The sequence below is a fragment of the Solea senegalensis genome, linkage group LG14 (genome assembly GCF_019176455.1).
Source record: "Solea senegalensis isolate Sse05_10M linkage group LG14, IFAPA_SoseM_1, whole genome shotgun sequence".
NCBI lineage: Eukaryota > Metazoa > Chordata > Actinopteri > Pleuronectiformes > Soleidae > Solea > Solea senegalensis.
This window is the reverse complement of record NC_058034.1, coordinates 25,618,270-25,637,801: the sequence shown is the minus strand read 5'-3', so window position 1 is coordinate 25,637,801 and position 19,532 is coordinate 25,618,270. Positions and strand designations below refer to the sequence as shown.

The 19,532-nt window shown below is 41.3% G+C and overlaps 2 protein-coding genes across 4 annotated transcripts; one reads left to right on the top strand and one right to left on the bottom strand.

Annotated features, from left to right (window-relative positions):
• The first annotated feature begins 1,344 nt into the window (after positions 1–1,344).
• Positions 1,345–8,447, top strand: LOC122781066 (60S ribosomal protein L5). The gene is made up of 9 exons (XM_044044564.1): positions 1,345–1,441; positions 3,061–3,170; positions 3,612–3,681; positions 3,781–3,896; positions 4,187–4,321; positions 4,439–4,641; positions 6,162–6,339; positions 8,007–8,095; positions 8,296–8,447. The coding sequence occupies exons 1-9, from the start codon at positions 1,345–1,347 to the stop codon at positions 8,393–8,395; spliced, it is 1,098 nt and encodes a 365-aa protein (XP_043900499.1). The 3' UTR covers positions 8,396–8,447.
• Positions 8,448–9,334: 887 nt separating this feature from the next.
• LOC122781190 (divergent protein kinase domain 1A-like) lies at positions 9,335–17,382 on the bottom strand. Of its 3 annotated transcripts, none has more exons than XM_044044744.1 (5): positions 16,875–17,382; positions 12,486–12,635; positions 12,265–12,372; positions 12,021–12,197; positions 9,335–11,081 (listed from the first exon to the last, which is right to left on the bottom strand). In XM_044044744.1, exons 1-5 carry the CDS (start codon positions 16,929–16,931, stop codon positions 10,269–10,271), a joined length of 1,305 nt encoding a protein of 434 aa, XP_043900679.1. In that variant the 5' UTR covers positions 16,932–17,382; the 3' UTR covers positions 9,335–10,268. The 3 variants fall into 3 exon arrangements, with proteins under 3 accessions (XP_043900679.1, XP_043900680.1, XP_043900681.1); XM_044044745.1 differs by having other exon boundaries at positions 12,486–12,623; positions 16,875–17,381; XM_044044746.1 differs by having other exon boundaries at positions 12,486–12,620; positions 16,875–17,381.
• Between the last annotated feature and the right edge of the window lie 2,150 nt (positions 17,383–19,532).

Sequence of the window (19,532 nt, the reverse complement as noted above, 5' to 3'; positions counted from 1 at the left end):
GAGTGATTTAACAAGAATCTTCAGTTGATACATATTTACGGCGCCGTTTACAGTCAAACACTGTTTCAACTAAATAAATAATGATTGATTGATCAATGAATTAAAAGAAAGACAGGAAGTAAATCAAATACACAAGGTCAGTACAGTAATCTCAAAAGTAAATCTAACGAAACTCTAATGTTCATACAAATACAAAGAAACTTATGTTCTCTGAAAGATTAGTGAGGGAGTTCCTGCATCTGTTTGACTGACTTTCCCCCATTATAACACCAGAACAACAATGGATTGATTCTACTTAAGCACCGTCGACTCAATTCCAGTTATAAATAGGAGTCACGAGGAGTTGTGCAATGGTTTGATGAGGATCGGAATGATTTAAGTCATATGCTGTATACTCATCACATCTGAGAACCGGTGTAAGACCCAGATTTTACTGGAATGTGTTCAGAATGTATTGTTTTTCAATTTGTTGAACTCCTCTTTATAAACTGATACGTTCACTTTACTATAAAATAATTCAGTAGATGAGATGAATTGTTCACCACACAAGCAGAATCCCGTGTCCGTGTGTTGCCATCTCTCACAAGTCAAGTCTAATTTTTATTTTATATAGTTTATATGCCTTTTATTATGATGATTTACTGTATTCTATTTTATTTTTATGTTACATTGGTGTGTTTTTGTGTAAGGTGACCTTGAGTGTCATTTATTATTAAGTGTTTCATGAGCGTAACCTAAACTCTGCTGCTAATCCAGTACTAATCCCACAATGTTTATATATCAGTCCATATCAACACAGACACTTTTATTTTGAAATTCTGCGAATACTCTGACCCTGCTATTTCCCAAAAAGATTTTTTTTCACTTGACCGGCCTCCCACTGGCCAGAATACATACTCATTGGCCCAAAGGTCATTTGAGTCTGAGAGCCCTGCTCGACATGGACCTCGAATCAAAACATGTCACTGACATGAAAGTCACAGGTGTCAGCGTTTGCATGTCCATGATGTTGATAAATAAATACAAACATAAATATCTGCTGTGATACTCATCTAAAGTGTGGATTGTGTCTCTTAGTGAGAGGTGGTGCAAGCGGCCCCTGATCACAGGGCCGCACGTGTGTGTGTGTGTGTGTGTGTGGTATCTCACAGTGATCTTTTTCTGAGACATTTAAAAACGTTGCTGGCTCCATTTTCCTTTTATAACTTCAAAGACAGGGCGGCGCTTCAGTTTGGATGGACAGAAACACAGGACTTATAAATAATGACTTAGTAGCGTGCATGTAGGCTTTGAAATGTGTCACACGTGATAGATGTTAGATGTTATGATAGATGTGGTTTAAGAATGAGCCGAACCACTCCTCCTGTTAAATGCAGGAAAAGTGTGGCAGCAGGAGGCGCTGTTGTAGTCGGTCTGGAGCAGGAGTCCAGTCCCTGTCCAAGTAGCTCGCCAAAGTTTCAATAATGAAAACACACCCCAAAACATATCCAATCAAAATCAGAGGTCTAACACTAGAAGCTTGCTGAGTGTTCAGACTGTCAGATGGACATTTAAATGACACTTCAGTCTCTCGTGGACTCCATGCATGGAAATACGCAGTTTACGTCATACATACAGCGGTTCATATGGATTCTCTTGTGATGTGGGCAGATAATAACAAAATGAAAAGTGAATAAGACAAAATGTTGATGTATTTCTGTTTGGACAGCATTAATATTTGTAATTCAATAGTGTGTGAGATAAACTAGAAAGATATGCTATTACTGTTATGTTCGTTGCAGAATTTGAGTTGTGGACATCAACATTTTATTTAAAAAAAAAACATGCTTTTTCAGTTCGTTTGGGTTGAAATGAGTGACGAGGATAAATGTTTAAAAAAAGAAAAAACATGAGCAGCTCTCAGAAGAAAGGAGACCACTGGTCTGGAGGCTGTGCTCTGTTTGAGGAGACTGAGCCTCACATTGGTTTACTACCAACAGTGCTCACCTGGGTGAACACTCCCCCTTGTGGCATGGTTTAACAACCACACCGCAAAAAATAATACATCTCTAAAACATTTTAAAATTGTAAAAACAGAATTAATATGGGATCTGGCCTTTTGAACTGAAAACATAAATATACATGTGTGGTGTGTGTCACACACTGTTTATCTTTATTTGTTTCATTTCCTTGCATTTGCTTTATCTGTCAAAGCACTTATTAACTTGTTTTTAAAGGTGCTATAAAAATAAAGGCATGATTAGTACTGAACGTCTAATATCATTTTATAATCATTATATGATATTTTATAATATCATTTTATAATGCACATATAAAACATATGTATATGGACCGTCGTTACAACCTCAGCAGTTTCTAATCATAATATTAACATAAAAACATTCCCATCAAATACGGATATCAGTCTTCAAGAAATCTTATAAAACTAATCAGAATTAAAACATGTTATCACTCTAATATTTTAATCCAGGTAAATAAATCCAGAAGATCATGAATAATGTGTAAAACATGTTTATTTCTGATCAGAGTGACAGCTGACTGAAAGGTCTGAGGAGCAGGATTAAAATATCCTTTAGTTTACCAGATTAACCGCAAAGAATATATCGCCACGGTAACTTAAGTGCCATTGCTTTCGGGCAAACGATTTGGGGCAAGTTCAGCAAGGATAAGAAACAGGCTGGTGTAATACCTTACCCTACAGGCCCCAGTAGTCCGCAGTAAAACTCCCAGATTATCTAAAACGCCACTGGAACAAATTAAACATGGTTGATGTTTTTTTAAAGTTAATAATAGCTAGAACTTTTAAAATCTGATTAAATTTAATCTGCGACCTTGTTTGTTGCTTTTAAAGCCTGGCAAGCAAACTCTTCTTTATTATTTAAAGTACTAATTTTAGCTGTTGTTCTAGGTTTTTTTGTTGGTATTATTCAGCCTTTATTTGGTCTTTATGATCAGATATATATATATATATATATATATATATATCCATCCATGACCACCCCGGCTCGACAGGGGGCAGTGTGGTGAAGATGTCCGCATCATGGCGCATCCTGTAACAAGCTATTTACTGCGCATGCGCACGGCGATCTTCCTTTTTCCCGTGCAGCGGAGTCAATCCCCAGTCTTTGGCTCCGGTCTCCTTAGATAGGAGACGAAAAGACTGCAAAATGGTTGGTAATCAATCCCAATACGCGCATATGTTCACAGCTGAGACGTCCATGTTATGCGCTGTGTGGTCAGATGGTTGAAAACATACCGCTGATGTTGAGATTAACTTAGATTACGTACCGCTAACTCTGAACCGGGCTCTGCTCAAACGTGGCCTAATGGCTGCCCTCACAAAGTCACCGCTTCCTGTTGTGTGTTGTCCGCTTTAGTGTCGCGTGATATTTGACCACTGAGTTCACAACTCCACGTCCCATTAAATACATCAAGTGCTTTTCCTTAGCCTGCTTACTCAACAGTGTAGCCCGTGTAGCAACCATGCTAAACCCTGCCGTTCATTTGCATTGGCAGAGGTAGCTCATGTTAGCTCAGTGGAGTGTGTTGGCACTGTGACAGTGACAGCTTGTTGCTCTGAATGTAACGAGTGACTGTTCGATCTCCTGCAGGGTTTCGTTAAAGTGGTGAAGAATAAGGCCTACTTCAAGAGGTACCAGGTCAAGTTCAGGCGGAGGAGAGGTGAGAAGACTCTGCCGCTGTCCGCTGCTGCTGCTGCTGCTGCGTCTCACACGGATTGAAACGTATGAAACTAAAACGTTAGTGTTTCTCTTCCTCCAGAGGGAAAGACTGACTTCTTTGCTCGTAAGCGCCTGGTCGTTCAGGACAAGAACAAGTACAACACACCCAAGTACCGGATGATTGTACGCTTCTCTAACAGGGACATCGTCTGCCAGGTGAGTTCTAAAGTTTCTCAAACTTTTATGTGGTTGATTAGTTCAAACACACAGTTTGGTACCGTCCTGTTGAGTAATCTAACACGATGGTCTGACCTGAACACTGGAGTCAAGTGACGGCCCCTACCTGTGATGCCCCTTGTGTATTGGCAGTGATGCAAATTGACATTTGTAAATGAGATGAATGTCAGTTTTGGACGCTGTCACTCAGGACGCGAGCCACTGTAGCTGTCATCGGCCCGCCCTTGCTGTGAATGTGATAACTTCATGAACCTGTGATTGTGTTGCAGATCGCCTATGCCAAGATAGAGGGTGATATGATCGTGTGTGCTGCTTACTCTCATGAGCTGCCAAAATACGGCATCACCGTGGGCTTGACTAACTACGCAGCAGCCTACTGCACTGGTCTGCTGGTGGCCCGCAGAGTAAGAACAGAGCTGGTGGCACATCCAACGCCAGTCTACATGTGAACACAAAGCAGAAATTAGGCTTGTGTTGATTACATTTGAATACAAGTCGTTTGTGCAACTTTCTGTCCTCAGCTGCTGAACAAGTTTGGCCTGGATAAGGTGTACGAGGGCCAGGTGGAGGTGACGGGCGATGAGTTTAACGTTGAGAGCATTGATGGTCAGCCGGGAGCTTTCTCCTGCTACTTGGACGCTGGCCTGGCAAGAACCACCACAGGCAACAAGGTGTTCGGGGCTCTGAAGGGGGCTGTAGATGGAGGCCTGTCCATCCCACACAGGTAATTGTGTCAACTTTGGCTCACCGTCATGTTTGACTTATGGCACTTTTCCATTATGGTGTGTTTCCACACGGTTAAGCTGCATTGCCACGAGTATAGTACCTGGTACCTGCTCCGACGAGGTGATTGGTCAGAGTGCTAAACACAATGCTGAACTGTAGATCATTTAAAAAGACGTAACAATCATAAAAACGTTGGTTAATCTGCAACAGTTACCATGGAAAGGTCTAAAAAACAGGAGTTTGGTCATGGAGGAAGTACTGAACAAATAGTTTAACTGATTCTAATGACTCAGTTACACTGTTAATAACTGCTTTACAAGCCACTAGTCACTCGTGTGTGTGTGTAGTCTCGTTTAAAACACAGTCACAGCAGTTTCATGCATCTGTGCAGTGATGACTCTGCCCTCGTTGAGTAGGTACTATTTTGTAGTGGAAAACCAACCTAAACCGTGCCGAGGTGAGCTGGGATCATAGGTGGATAAGGGGCTTTAGTGATGGTACCTTGTACTTTATTTTATTTTTTTTAGTTCTTGCTCAGGCGAGGTTCCAAGCACAGATGAGTCTAGGATCATTGATTTTTTTGTCATGATTGTTAATTCCCGTTTCGATTGTCAACATGGTGTCATTAGTTTGCATTGTACCACACTAAGGCCGTATTTGTTTAGAACCAGTAAATACTTAAGGGTTTTCCCCCTGGGTGAGGTCACGGGTCTGATGCTACGACCGCCTGTACAAGCTCGTTCTCGCTTTGACGAAGTTTCACTCCAAATGAGGACAGAAGAGTTACCGGTGTGTGCACATCTTTATGATGAACGTGGAGATGTCCCGTGCTATGCTAAACATGCATAACATCGCATGCACTGCCTACAGGATGTCACACTGGGGATGTGGCTAAATCCTCAATTCCACTTTTTGCTTTCGAAAGTCAATCGTGACTTCGTTTCGATCAATGTTTGACTTGTAATCAAGATCGTGACATCCCCTAATTATCGTGTAAATGGGCGGAGCAAAGTAACATGAGTGTTAGACACATTTGGACACAATTGTCTCTGATCAACTCTCCATCTTGTTTTGGTTGAACAAAAATCCTTTCCTTCACACGAGGCAGATTCCCAATATGATCATTTACTCCCATCATCCTCTTCCTCACATACTTCAGACATACAGACACTGGTGAAGCCAAATTAGATAAAGATGGAGTGAGATAAGGTCACTCTAATATTTAATTAATTGCAACTAACAATTATTTTCATAATCGATGAATCTGTCAATTATTTTCTCGAATAATCGTTCATCGTTTCAGCTCTGTATTTAATTTATACATTTTTTGATATTTGTGTACTTTTCTCCGCACTTGGGTATATTCAATAGAAAAGTATTTCTGGTAATGTACCGCAGGTGCTACACGTACCCCAGTTTGAGAACCGTGCAGTCAGCGAAACTGCAGAAGTGTACCTGCTGTCTATGGCAGTCATTCTCAGGATTTACCTTCTTATCTGTACCATTTTCACCTTCCAGTACCAAGCGCTTCCCTGGGTATGACACCGAGAGCAAAGAGTTCAACGCCGAGGTCCATCGCAAGCACATCTTGGGCATCAACATATCGGAGTACATGAGCTACCTGATGGAGGAGGACGAGGACGCTTACAAGAAGCAGTTCTCTCGCTTCATTAAGAACGGTGTTGCTCCTGACGCGGTGAGTTCACCATATGCATTATTCATTCACTTTATCTTTCCACTCCAGATTATCTCACACAGTCACACGGCATGTGTTCTTATTCAGGGGTTCCTTAAAACTTGTTTTTAACTCACTTTCAGAACAAATGAATGTTAAGGAACATGATGCGTTCCCTGTTGTGTTCTTGTTTGTTTTTTTCCTCATCGTTGGTGTGTGCAGCCAGAACTCACTCTGACCCACTTTGAGAAGCTGCCAGTGTTGAGATTCTTATTGATCTTGAGCTGGAATACTTTTTTATTTGAGGAGCCGTCGCTCCAGAACAACCTGCTGGCTGCTCCTGGCATTTGAGTGCATGGTTGTCCAAGAAAGACTTGGACTGTTGTGAATAAGGAACATCCTTACCTATTGTACACGTGTGTTATTGTTGAAACATGACCAGTACACTTCCCAATATATATTATATTATGACTTTGGTTTAGAATCACTGGTGCAGGTCATTGATTGTTCTGTGCATGTGTAGACTTTTTCTGTCTACTCCAAGGTATCGCGTCATCGACACTGTCACAAACATGCTGTAAACAATAGGACTTGAACGACTTTCTCTCACTCGATAAGAGCTGACACACACATTCCACTTAACCTTGCAGAAAATACAGTCAAACTGTTGACAGTTTGAAAAGTATATAGATTTTTGGTCATAATGTCCAGCACTATAGAAGCCTCCAACAGACTTTAACTAAAATGAAGTACTAATACTAATACTTAGAATGAGTTCTCTGTTAGAACAGAACTAATGGGTAAGGCAAGGCCCAACATAGTTTCTGATATTTTATATATGTCAAACCTGATAGAAAACTCTTCATTTACAAAATCACTCGCAGATGAGGTGCGCTCAGAACGCACAGATATTTACGAGCCATTATACAGACAGGCTCGGTTACTTTGTGTAAACATCTCCAAGATGCTGTAGCTGCTGCGATGTCCTATGATATGGTAGGAAACCTACCTTACACCATGTTGCATAAACGTGCTCAAATTGAGAAGGCAGCATTTGCACTTAAAGCAGGTAATTTACATCTTATGTCAGAAATAATATTGAATTTCAAATAAAAAGCCTGAGTTACAAGCTCAACACTTGACGTAAATACCACGGAGATCGTCGCTATTACTGGTTGCATTACGTGGTTTTTAGTGAAGTCTACATCCTTATGATGAATGTGGGCATAGCCTATGTCATGCTACATGAGCATAACATAGCGTAACTTGCATCCTCAATTCCACCTTTTGCTTTCTAAGGTCGATCGTGACTTTTTTGATCAGTATTTGACTTTGTGATTGTGTCGATCTCTGGTTAAATGGACCGTCTCGTGACCTTTTGCATTAAAGCGCATGTGTGCTAATAACAAGGCTCATACTGTAGTGTCTTATGCACTAGGTTAGGTGCTTCAGTACAGCAAGAAATGTGGGACATAATATGAATGCAGTTCTGTTGAATGAGTTTACTGTCGGTGTAGACCAAGATACTCCATCTCAAATTCTGCTCCAGTCATAGGGCCAGTTAATACTGTGTCCTATAGTCGCTGTGTGGGCCAGCCTTTGTTCAACTGCTTAAATGAAGTCATGCAAATGGGGCACAATATTATGAACAAGGTTTTGAAAAATCTTTTTCTTTTTCTTTTTTGCAGATTGAGGAAATGTACAAAAAGGCTCACGCTACTATTCGTGAGAATCCTGTCCATGAAAAGAAGCCTCCCAAAGAAGTCAAGAAGAAGAGGTGAGATATACACAAACGTTTAAACGTCTAAACAACATTGGAAGTAAATATTATTAGGTTGATGTTATATAATGTATGTTAGTTTTCAGTCTAATGCCCGACGTCAGGGTGAATTGTGACTGTGCTAGAATCAGCAGGCCTTTGGACATGGATTCATCTTAATTATTGTTGAAAATGTAAAACCTTTTTCTGCAACCTAGGTGGAACCGTGCCAAGCTGTCTCTGACTCAGAGGAAAGACCGCGTCGCCCAGAAGAAGGCCAGCTTCCTCCGGGCTCAGGAACAAGAGAACGATGAATAAAATCCACGCTGTTCCTAATGCAAAGTTTGTCCTAATAAATCTGTTAAAAAGAGTCAGACATGTTTGTTTTTTAATCACAGGCTGATGTCAAGTCAACTTCATATTTAGTCGGCAAACTAAAATGATTCAGTTCATCATTTCTTCTAATCCCTCCTCAGTTTGTCTTGTGCAGTGTCTTAATTTGAAAGTGTGTTGAAAGCAGAGGAAATGTAACATTTTCATTGAAACATTCAAACTGATTATGAAATAGTTTCTGAATAATTTGATAATTGTTGCAGCCCTAGCTCTATGATGTACTCGCATGTTATCAACACTGATCTGGCCAATCACTCTACCCTTTGTAGATTTGGTCTTACTATAATGTGTGTTTTCCTTCTGGAGACTATAAACTGCCCACGTCGCACCATAGAGAAAATAAGCGTTTTTAGTTTTTAACTTGCAAAGTTATTGCTGACAATTGTTAAGTGTATAAAATGAGTCCTTCATCAGTACCACAGGGGCAATTCCTTCCCTGCATGAACCCGTCCTCTGGGGAGCTATGGTGGTTTGGGTACCTTGCCCTTTCTTTCCTTTTCTTCACTGACAGAATGGTTACAAACCAAGTTCCCTTTCCACTTGCCCATGGGCTCATTATTCTTGCTTATGAATAGTCATTTCGTACATTTTACATATTTTTAATAAAGTGACGTTCCGTAAGTGTTTTACTATCTCACATGAATACGAATGTTTTTCATCCTGCCCTTGTGTTTTAGCGTAGACAACAAATCACCGTCTCCATCATCGTTGTCATCATCACACTCTTGTGTTTGGCAGTGGAGTCGACTACTTTCAATGAAAAGTAACAAAAGTCTATTCTCTATATATCTATAGAACACGTCCTGTCCTCACACACGAGTGAAGAAAGAAAACAAGTGTTGAAGATGAAACGGTGAAACTGAATCTATTTTCACAAACACAACTTTAATTTGAACAGTACAGATCCACAGTTTCTCTCAGAGACTCCGCCCTCAGTGAATATAGCCTAGATGAAGCGTACTCGTGCGGCAGAACTGGTGATTGAAAGTGGTTTGGATTATGTCAGAAAGTCGTGACTCCAGATTTGTTGCTCGCTGAGAGAAAAAAAGCTGCTGGGCGTCTATAAGATCGTTAAATAAATGAGCTTATAGATTATAAGGTCATTAAATAGAGGTAAATAAAGGTCATTAAATAAATATCACTGTTGATAACGTCTTTATTTCGTGTTCTTTCATTCTGTCTCTGTGATTATAGAGACAGTCACGGGTGGAACGTCGTCTTCATCACAGGCTTGGTATTATGTTCTATTCCATGTGGATAGAGACATTTCCTGAAAGCAGTGTCGTATTCATAGGAAACTTTTTCTCAAAACGACAAAGAAAGAGATTGTTGACGTTTCCGTGTGGATGGGGCTTTAGTGCCGGTCCCAAGCCTGGATAAATGGGAGCGTTGTGACGGGGAGGGCATCCGGTGTACTGCCCAATCACAATGTGCAGATCAATAACAAAAAAAGAACAATACATAAATATTGCATCCTGTATGAACAGTTGAAACCTTGTTCTGTCTCTAACCTCGATGCTGCCTCTCTTGGCTCGGACCGCCTTTTTCCTCATTGTCCGCGTTCAAAAACTGAAAAATGAAGACGTGAGCAGGATAACAGAATAACACTAAAGCTTATTTTCCCCATAGACGTCCATTCAAATAGCTGCTACTTCTGTCATACTTGGTACAATTCACATTTCAAATCACTTCCAAATGTAGGTTGAATTTGATCTCATGTATGCTTTTCCTGACCAGACTTTGAATAAACAGTTAGTGATACAAAGCCAATGAACACTTCATTAGTGTCCGTTCACAGTTAGGAGTCTTTTGTATGAGAGATTTTCTTCCACAGCAAAGTCTTCAGGTTATTCAGAATCAGCGAGTGTTCCATTTCCATCTGTTCCGCGGAGCCTCTCAGTGCGATGCAGGCATACAGCTGCTTCTCCAGCTCCTCGTGCACATCAGACGGCGCCCCCTTCAGTATATAATCCTTCAGTGCTTTGCATGCTCTGGCTAAGTTTGGTCTGGTGACCTCTGGAGTGCAGCGGTTCTTGGTGAGGTCACAGGAAGTAAGGCAGTCTGCCCCATACAGACAGTCCTCGTCCACCTCGCAGTGCTGTTGCCTGATGCCCTCTTGAAAGAGGGCCTCGGGTACGATGTGCTGTGCGTCCATCACCTTCAGGTCATGGCGGTCGTTGTAACCAAAGGCGGTGGCGCTGACATCGCACATGAGGAAGCTGCCAAACGTGCCATGGAAAAGGTCCTCCACCAGCTCCAGGAGTCCAATGGAGATCTTGGCCTTGTGCGGCCACGAGGGTGTGAACCATTGGTCCATCCTGCGGCGAAGACCTGCAGGGATCCACACCTCCATGATCCAGGGGAGACTGATCCCATAGAGTGGAGCATACGGCACCTTCTCCATCATATACAGGTCTCCACAGAAGCCCAGTAACTTGGGCATGTGTTCTCTGTCTCGCAGGACTAACGCTAACAGGATCTCGTTGAGCTGCAGCAGAGCCCATGTGGACCGGGCCTCGGGCAGCGAGACGTGACCGTCCTTATTGGCGTCTCCCACGGACAGCACCTGGGTTGCCAGGTTTGCGAGGTTGGCCTGATCCCCCACTTTAACCTGTGAAGGAATTCAATTCAAAACTTATTATTGCAAACCCTTTAGACTTAATGGGATAATTGTTCCGCCCGTGTGCCTGCTTTGTACCAAACGGGATGCAGAATGAAAATACAGCGTTCTGGCAGGAAGTGGGCTGAGAGCTGAGTGAGGCAGAGGGGCGGGGCATGCTCTGGTCGCAGCTGTGTGAGACGAGCCTCTGAATCACTCACATCACGCTTCAGGCGTGGAGACAGAAAAGACACAAAGCTACTGCGCCAATGCTTATAAAAGGGGGAGGAGCCTGGTTGGACAAGAGGATGACGACATCGTGTAACAGTGACGCAAGCGTGGGCTAAAAAAAGTCAAAGTTTGACCAGAGAAGCAGAACAACAACAACATGTATACTATCAATAATTTACACTAAGCTGAGAAGATCTGCACCTGGATCAACACAACAACATTATTAAATACCTGTATACACTGATGTACACCTGAAAATATGGTACAATATAACAAAAGATTAGGTGTATGCTATTTTAAGATTATGTTCACGACGGCCTTTTACATTTGGAAACTGACGTTAGTTTGTGTCCAGTGGATGAACAGGACAACTCCTGTGTGTCATCATGGAGAATGACTGATTTTCTCTGGGTTTGCAGCTCATGAGATGCATTCAAATACCCTTGCAAATATCACTTTTGCAGGATCTACAGCACGTTGAGCTTGGAGGAACAGCTTCAAGATGCATTCAGGAAATCGCTTGTACTTCATCACTTCTGCAAACACACCACCAAACAAATGCTTGTTGAAGCTGCCACCACCTGGTGATAATATTCGCTCCACACATTAGGGAGTCGCGTGAGATTTGTTTTTATAGATGCAATCATTGATTACAAATAGTCAGAGTAACTGACTTTTTATGATCAGGTGAATCAGTGAATAGTCCCATATTTTTCTAACCTTCAGGTGGCTGAGGATCATCTCCCTGAACCTCTCCACTGATGTGCCCTTGTTAGGCTTGTTGAATGCGACAGCTTCCTTCCTGGGCTCCATCTCGTTCCCCAAATCATAACGAGGAGCCTCCTCCATCTGGCATTTAATGACGCCCTCCAGGTCTCCCCAGCTCCCGGAGTAAACCTAACATAAGTCAGGACAGAGTTAACAACGAGCACGCTGGAGAGGACTGAAGAGAAGAAAGACTGACCTGGCTGCTGGCTTTGGCGGTGAAGCACTTGCCCAGATAGAGAGTGTCTTTGTCACAAAGGCTGCTGCAGGCCGAGCCATCGATCACTCCTTTTTTGTATTTGTCACACTGGAAATCACAAATGACGAACTGTTAATAAAGACCCTGGATTACAGTATGACAACGTGTACATGTGCATACATGTACTGTGATAAAAGGTGTGCAGGAAACCAAACACTCACTATAGAGTCTCTGCAGTCGTGGCCGCGGCACAGCTCTGTGTAGGACGAGTACTTCACATACACAATCCAGCTGCCCACAAACACCGTCAGCCAGGAGAAGAACAGGTACTTCATGTGTAAGTAGGAGAACCTCGTCTGCTGGAAAACACACTGTTACTGTAATACTGTAATACTCTGTGATACATCTGTGATACTCTGTGATGCTCTGTGATACTCTGTGATGCTCTGTGTGCTTCATGCTTCTCCGTTTAAAGGGAGAGTCTGGTTTATTAGGAACTAACAGACAAGGAGAGCCACTTAACGTAAGGTTCACCCGATAAAATATTCATGCCGCATTATTAAAGAGCTTGTAAAAAAGCAGAGTTCCTTCTCTGCACATCTGACTGTCTGTCTGTCTATCTGTCTGTCTGTCCATCCGTCATCACACTGATCTGATGACTTTCATTTTTCCCAGATGACTCAGTGTTTTCTCCGGGTTCTCTCGTTTACGCACAGGAGTGAGCGTGAGTGGACGGTTGTTTGTCTCGACATGTGACCCTGTGCTGGACTGGGGGACTGTCCAGGTTGTGACTCCGCCTTTCGTCCTCTGTCAGCTGAGATTTGTGCAGAGAATAAAGCGGTAGAAGATGGATGGATGGAGAATAACGACTCTAAGCTATGTTTATCGCTAAGCATTATGGCAAAAGCATTATGGGTTCTTGGTTTGCATCTTATTTTGTTAGGTTCCTGTTTCCTGTTTCCTGTTTTTTCTGTGCAATTGTCTGTGGCTTTGTGTTTCAGGAGGTTAGCAGGTCTGCTGGGCGGAGTCTCTGAATCACACACCTGCAACCAATCATCTCATCACCTGCTACTTCATATACTCTGGTATATACTGTACTTCATATACTCTGGTATATACTTCATATACTCTGGTATATACAGTACTTCATATACTCTGGTATATACAGTACTTCATATATATACTATACTTCATATACTGGTATATATATACTCAGTACTATATACCTGGTATATACTGTACTTCATATACTCTGGTATATACTTCATATACTCTTGTATATACAGTACTTCATATATATACTATACTTCATATACTCTGGTATATACAGTACTTCATATACTCTGGTATATACTTCATATACTCTTGTATATACAGTACTTCGTATATATACTATACTTCATATACCCTGGTATATACTTCATATACTCTGGTATATACAGTACTTCATATACTCTGGTATATACTTCATATACTCTTGTATATACAGTCATATATACTGTACTTCATATACTCTGGTATATACTTCATATACTCTGGTATATACAGTACTTCATATACTCTGGTATATACTGTACTTCATATACTCTTGTATATACAGTACTTCATATATATACTATACTTCATATACTCTGGTATATACTTCATATACTCTTGTATATACTTCATATACTCTTGTATATACAGTACTTCATATATATACTATACTTCATATACTCTGGTATATACTCTGGTATATACAGTACTTCATATACTCTGGTATATACTGTACTTCATATACTCTGGTATATACTTCATATACTCTAGTATATACAGTACTTCATATACTCTGGTATATACTATACTTCATATACTCCCCGGGAAGGGGCGTATATGATTTTGTGTTCCTTAGTTTTTGTTCTTTATAAATAAATCCCTTTGTGACCTTTGACTTCTGCTTATTTGGATTCAGTTTGTCTTTTTACTTTTTTTAAACATCACAAAAAGGTTTACATGGGAAACATGTATTTTATAAGGAAATCCTGCTCTGTAACACTGGCTGAGTGACTGTTGTGTATGAAGAAAATGAAGATTCATTCATACAGTCAGGTGCGTGTACGTACTAAAGATGCAGACGATAGGGCCCCCTCTCAGCTTGGGGCCCCGGCCCTGCCTGTTAGTACAGGAACAGTGAGTTTCAAAGTGTAACATCACATGACATCAATAACACCATTGTTCCCACATCAGTGGTTTGTCATTGCTGTTGATGCTGGAGCAGATTCCAGCTCATTGTCTTGTCCCTTTGATTTTCTTTCTCATTCTCCAGCTGATAAATTCAGACTACTTAGATGCACAATGACATTCCACCAATTAGAGCGCATTAGTGAAAGGTAATATACTTTTGAGCCCTCTTACTTTTCCTGTCTATTAATGATTATTGCACTCAGTGCTTGACGTTGATGGACACCGCCCACCTCCACCCTCTGGCCCTTTCACATCCAATCTTTTTTATTGGCTTTAAGTGTCTTTGCCTCCCTCCATCTCTCCCTCTTTTCTCCTGTCTCTTATACTCCCCCCATGGGATCTTTTCAATCAAATGGCCAGTGTTGAAAAGGGAGATTGTATGTCTGAGTGTCATTTCTCTAAATGGATTGGACGTGACTTTTCTGTTTGGACAGGACGACGGTGCAGGAATCAAGCTTTCAGACACACTCAGTGTGTCACACTAATCTTGTTTGTTTCTTCTGTACACTAGTTTCATCACATTCCAGGCAAGTAGAGACACCACCAAACGTTTTTGTAAGGGAAGTGTGAACGGACAAATGTGCTGAATGAAGAGTAATAGTCAAGGAAATGCTTCACAATTCAGCAATTTCAGTCGGGAAATAAAATTAGGAAATTTAGGCTCTCTGATAAAAGTATTTCCTACAAGAAAATACTTGCTAAGCTTCTTTAAATCTTATATCCTATAATTGCTGCTAATAACAAACCATTCTGGCACACAATCCCCCTCATTTCTCAGAAATGTGCAGCCTGAGACGCATTCTCGTTGTGTTTATGACTGAATTTACTGTGCAACCAGGGCAATAGAAATGCTACTGACAGTACAAGAAGACGTTTCTGTCAAAAGGTTGACCCGAGTTGTCGATCCGAGTCCAGGGGCCGGTCCTTCATGCACCCTGATTACTTATGTTCCTCATGCAAGAAAAAACGAATGAAAATGAAACTTTAAAAATCGATTTGATATTGATATTTATCACGATATAGATCGAATCAAGCTTCAGGTTAGGCTGGGCAATATGGGTTATAAATAATATATATAAATAATGTTTTATTTTTATATAAAGCTGCACACAGGTTGTTTTTGAGATGTTTGTGCTTCTCAAAGGAAATGTGTGCTGTTGTCTCGTAACATTGGCTCGCTGCGCCGTGTCTCCTCATGCGAGTACACACATGTTAGTCATGAGAAAAGAAAAGAAAGAAAGAAAGAAAGAAAGATCTCTACTGTTTTGTCTAGTGATTGTTGTACTTAATAATCTGACCAAACAGACGCACAGCAGCTTCAACAGCAACGACCACACAAGTAAACGCTGCACGCACCTTCCATAGATTTTCTGCGTTGGTGAAATGCATCAGCAGCAGAAACATTGTGGAAATATTGCACCGTGGAGAGATAAACGTACGATCAGTCTTCCTCTGATCAATAAGTTTGTGGCTTTCATTTCTCCTCTGCACGATGCATTTCTATCTGCGGGATTATATTTATTGACCCTTCTGCAAGTGGAGAGAAAACATGGCTAATGAGCTGATATTGATTGTGGCTGCAGTGACAGCTATTAATTACACACTGACTGAGGACTGTGGCCGTACATGCACACACTGAGGTGGGTGGAAAGAATGATCCGTCTACTCTACGTGGGCGGAGTCATCACTGCACAGCTTGGTAACTGAATCATTAGAATCAGTTCATTCAAAATATTTGAGATTTTAGACATTTCCCTGGTAATTGTTGAAGTTTAACCCACGTTTTAAGATTGTGAAGTAGTTTTAACTCAACCACAGTTCGGCATCATTCGGCTTGATTCTGGTTTCGGAGGTCTTAAGCCTCAGCTCACTTGGAACCTCGCCAGAGCAGGTACTAAAAAAGTACCAGGTATCAGGTACTATCGCCACTGGAAATGCAAAACAACCGTGCGGCGCAGAGGCGAGTGGAGCTGGTGGAAACAGCCATAAGTCACCAAGACTCAAGACAACACAGTCACTAATGAACTTTGACACTTTTACAGTGCACAGCACAGACTGTAGCTGCGGGATGCAGCAGGGATGTGGTTGCCGTGGCAACGCAGATGAGGAGGATGGTCTATTCTCGCCGAGCATCAAGTGACTTTATGATTCGCGGAGTGAAAAGCTGCAGTCAAATGATCGCACTGTGGCGTTCACGTGAAGGTGAGAGGATGAGACGGATGCGCTCACGCTTTCGCCAGGTTTCAGTCGCGTCGTCGCTGAGTGGATTAGAAAAGGGCAGGATGTGCGCGTGCATGCGTGTTCGTGGGCTGATCTCAGCTGGATTTCACAGCAGTCAGTGAGTCAGTGGGTGAGTGGGTGAGTGGGTGAAATAAGCGGGGTTTTACCTGTATGTAAGGAGGCTTTCGGGAGAAGAAGCTCCATGGAAACAGACTTCTGGCCATGGTAAATGCAAATCATCTCACAAAAGCCGCAGAAGAATTCCGCTGCTCTTCTTCTTCTTCTTCTTCTTCTTCTTCTCCTTCTTCTTCTTCCTCGTCCTCCTCTTCTTCTCCAGTCGACGCCTCTGTGGTTTGGTTTCACAGCGGTTTGCAGCAGTGAAACATCAGTGATGCTTCTGTTTCTGTGACTGAGCTGCACCTGCAGCTGAAGTCAGACTCACACTGGACACGACGATGAACCAATGACAGCAGGAGGAGCAGGAGGAGCAGGAGGAGGAGAGCCAATCATGGAGCCGCTTTTATCCTCCTTTTCAATCGTTAAAGATTCATCATCTGAAAGCTGCAGCTTTGATTGAATCCATATTTAAAAATGTGCCAGTTGTTTTGTTTTCAATAGAGCTGCAACGAACAATCTGTGGATTCATCGAGTAATCGTCGGACCTGGAACCTGGAAATGATGATGTTCTCAAATGTCTTGTTTTTGTCCACAAACCAAAGTCATTCAGGAAGCAGAACATATTCACATTCAAGCACCTGAAGCAATCAAAAATCTTGTTTTAATAATGAAAAAACCCTCACACCGATTAATCGATTATCAAAATAGTTCAAGCGATTAATCGAGCATTTGTTTCAGCCCTAGTTTTCAAACAACCTTGCCCTCTGTATTCTTTAGACCCATTGTTATTTATTTTATGGACATTATTTTTTATTTCTTGAACGTTCTTAAACAACAACAGTTCAGTAACAATAAACTGTATATCTGAAACACACTTTGAGATACGGAGGCCGAGAGTGATCATGGTCACTACTATAGATATTGTAAGATAATGGCCCGTTATCTCACGATAGAGACATAAATGAACATGTCATTTGTATGTATGTTATATACGAGTGAGGCTATTGGCACGACGCACCGAGAGGAACGGTTTGTCTGGGAAATGAAAAACAATGTGTGAATGTGTCTTATATAGAAAAACAATCAGTTAATACACACACTGTGGTCATTACATCCATTACTTTGTGAAGAGCACATGCTCTGTGTGGGGGCGTGGTTTAAACCCCAAGTGGCCTTCTACCTTTTAAACAAATGTATGGTGTGACTACGTCACTATGAATAAAAAGTAGCCTCAATCAATTATTATGAATTGACGCACTTTTGTGTAAACTAATACTAACTAACAATTACAATAGCAGCTCTTGTGTGTGAATCTGCTCAGTGTCACCACTGGAAATCCTGAGCTGGAGGGAAGGTGCAGTCTTGTTTTGGTGGAATCCTCACAATACCTTTGGGTCTAACCGGCATCCATCATCGACAAGGGTATCCTGGCTCCATGTGCACTCGGCCATCACTTTAGCAACATTAGCAACTATTGCTACGTAGTTCCAATAGTTAGCCATGACGGACACTGTATTGCTAACCTCCAATGGCCACCTCCAGTAACGTGCAACATATCATCATGGACCTTTATTATTTAAAATGCTTTGTTTTCTGTCGTGAACATCGGTTGTTATGGTCTGCTGAATCTTCCATAAAGTCCAGGGGTTGAGGGGAGGAACACTGTAAACACAAAGAACTGGGATATTTTAAAAGCAGGAAGGCAGCGTCCAATGAACAGTTTGTAAAAAGTTTATTTACATTGACTTTAACCAACGTTAACTTAAAGTAAGCTGGTCCTAGAGTAGCTGGTTGGCCTACAACATAGAAACAGGACAAACTAAGCTAAACAATCAACAAAGAAAAATACACTCTTTCTCAAACTATCAGTGAAACCGTTGAAAAACGCCACTTAAGGCTTGTAGTTTTTGCCTAATATAATAATAATAATATAAAAATAAAAAGGCTTTTCGGGACAACATTGGTGTGATAGATGCTGAACTCTCCACAGAGTGAACAACAGATAAAAGCTGCATCAATGTCTCTGGAGTATTAGATTATACCCGGGATTAATGGTTCAGAGAATTGTTGCAAAGTAAAGAACAGTAACTGAGAGCAGCTGAGGATTTTTAGTGCAAGATTACCGTCAGGCTGGATTAAAGATTTAAAACAAGAAAAATAATACTTCCATATGAGAAGAAACAAAAAAACAAATGCCTCATTGATAAAGAGACAAGGTGAAGACAACGCTGGAGAATAAAGTGAGAATAAAGTGGAGAAATACTAGAATAATCATGTTGAGTTCAGCTTTATGTTCTCCATAAACTCATTGATTTCACATTTGCATGTTCAATTAGTATCAATAAAGCGAGTTGTTCCATCACACTAACCTCTATCACAACTTGAATAAGTGGCCAAATGCAAAAGATCCAAAAAAGGTGGTCACTGCTCGATGTCCATGAACATGAAGGAGATTTTACACTGCAGAGTGAACAATTCTTATTTGAACTTATACTGTGTTTTTTTCCTTTTTAAAGTTTCATTTTTAGGATACCTCTGCTCTTTTACATGACATCCTGACGTATCCAACCACGCGTTACAGGACAGAACAGTATAGAAACAGTTATACAGTTACACCTGTCTACAGTTACACCTGTCTTCTCTTCTGGTTTGACGTTCAAGCAACAGGCTAAAGCAGCATATAGGCCAAGGCCCGCTTTCTCAGATAT

Bases quoted from the DNA above. Each gene is read 5' to 3' on its own strand.
- LOC122781066 (XM_044044564.1), top strand. From the start codon at position 1,345: ATGAGCCGAACCACTCCTCCTGTTAAATGCAGGAAAAGTGTGGCAGCA. The intron at 4,322-4,438 runs GTAAGAACAGAG...TTCTGTCCTCAG, and splicing joins GTCTGCTGGTGGCCCGCAGA to CTGCTGAACAAGTTTGGCCT. The intron at 4,642-6,161 runs GTAATTGTGTCA...TTCACCTTCCAG, and splicing joins GGCCTGTCCATCCCACACAG to TACCAAGCGCTTCCCTGGGT.
- LOC122781190 (XM_044044744.1), bottom strand. From the start codon at position 16,931: ATGGCCAGAAGTCTGTTTCCATGGAGCTTCTTCTCCCGAAAGCCTCCT. The intron at 12,636-16,874 runs GTAAAACCCCGC...TTACAGTAACAG, and splicing joins GAAAGCCTCCTTACATACAG to TGTGTTTTCCAGCAGACGAG. The intron at 12,198-12,264 runs GTCAGTCTTTCT...GACTTATGTTAG, and splicing joins CCGCCAAAGCCAGCAGCCAG to GTTTACTCCGGGAGCTGGGG.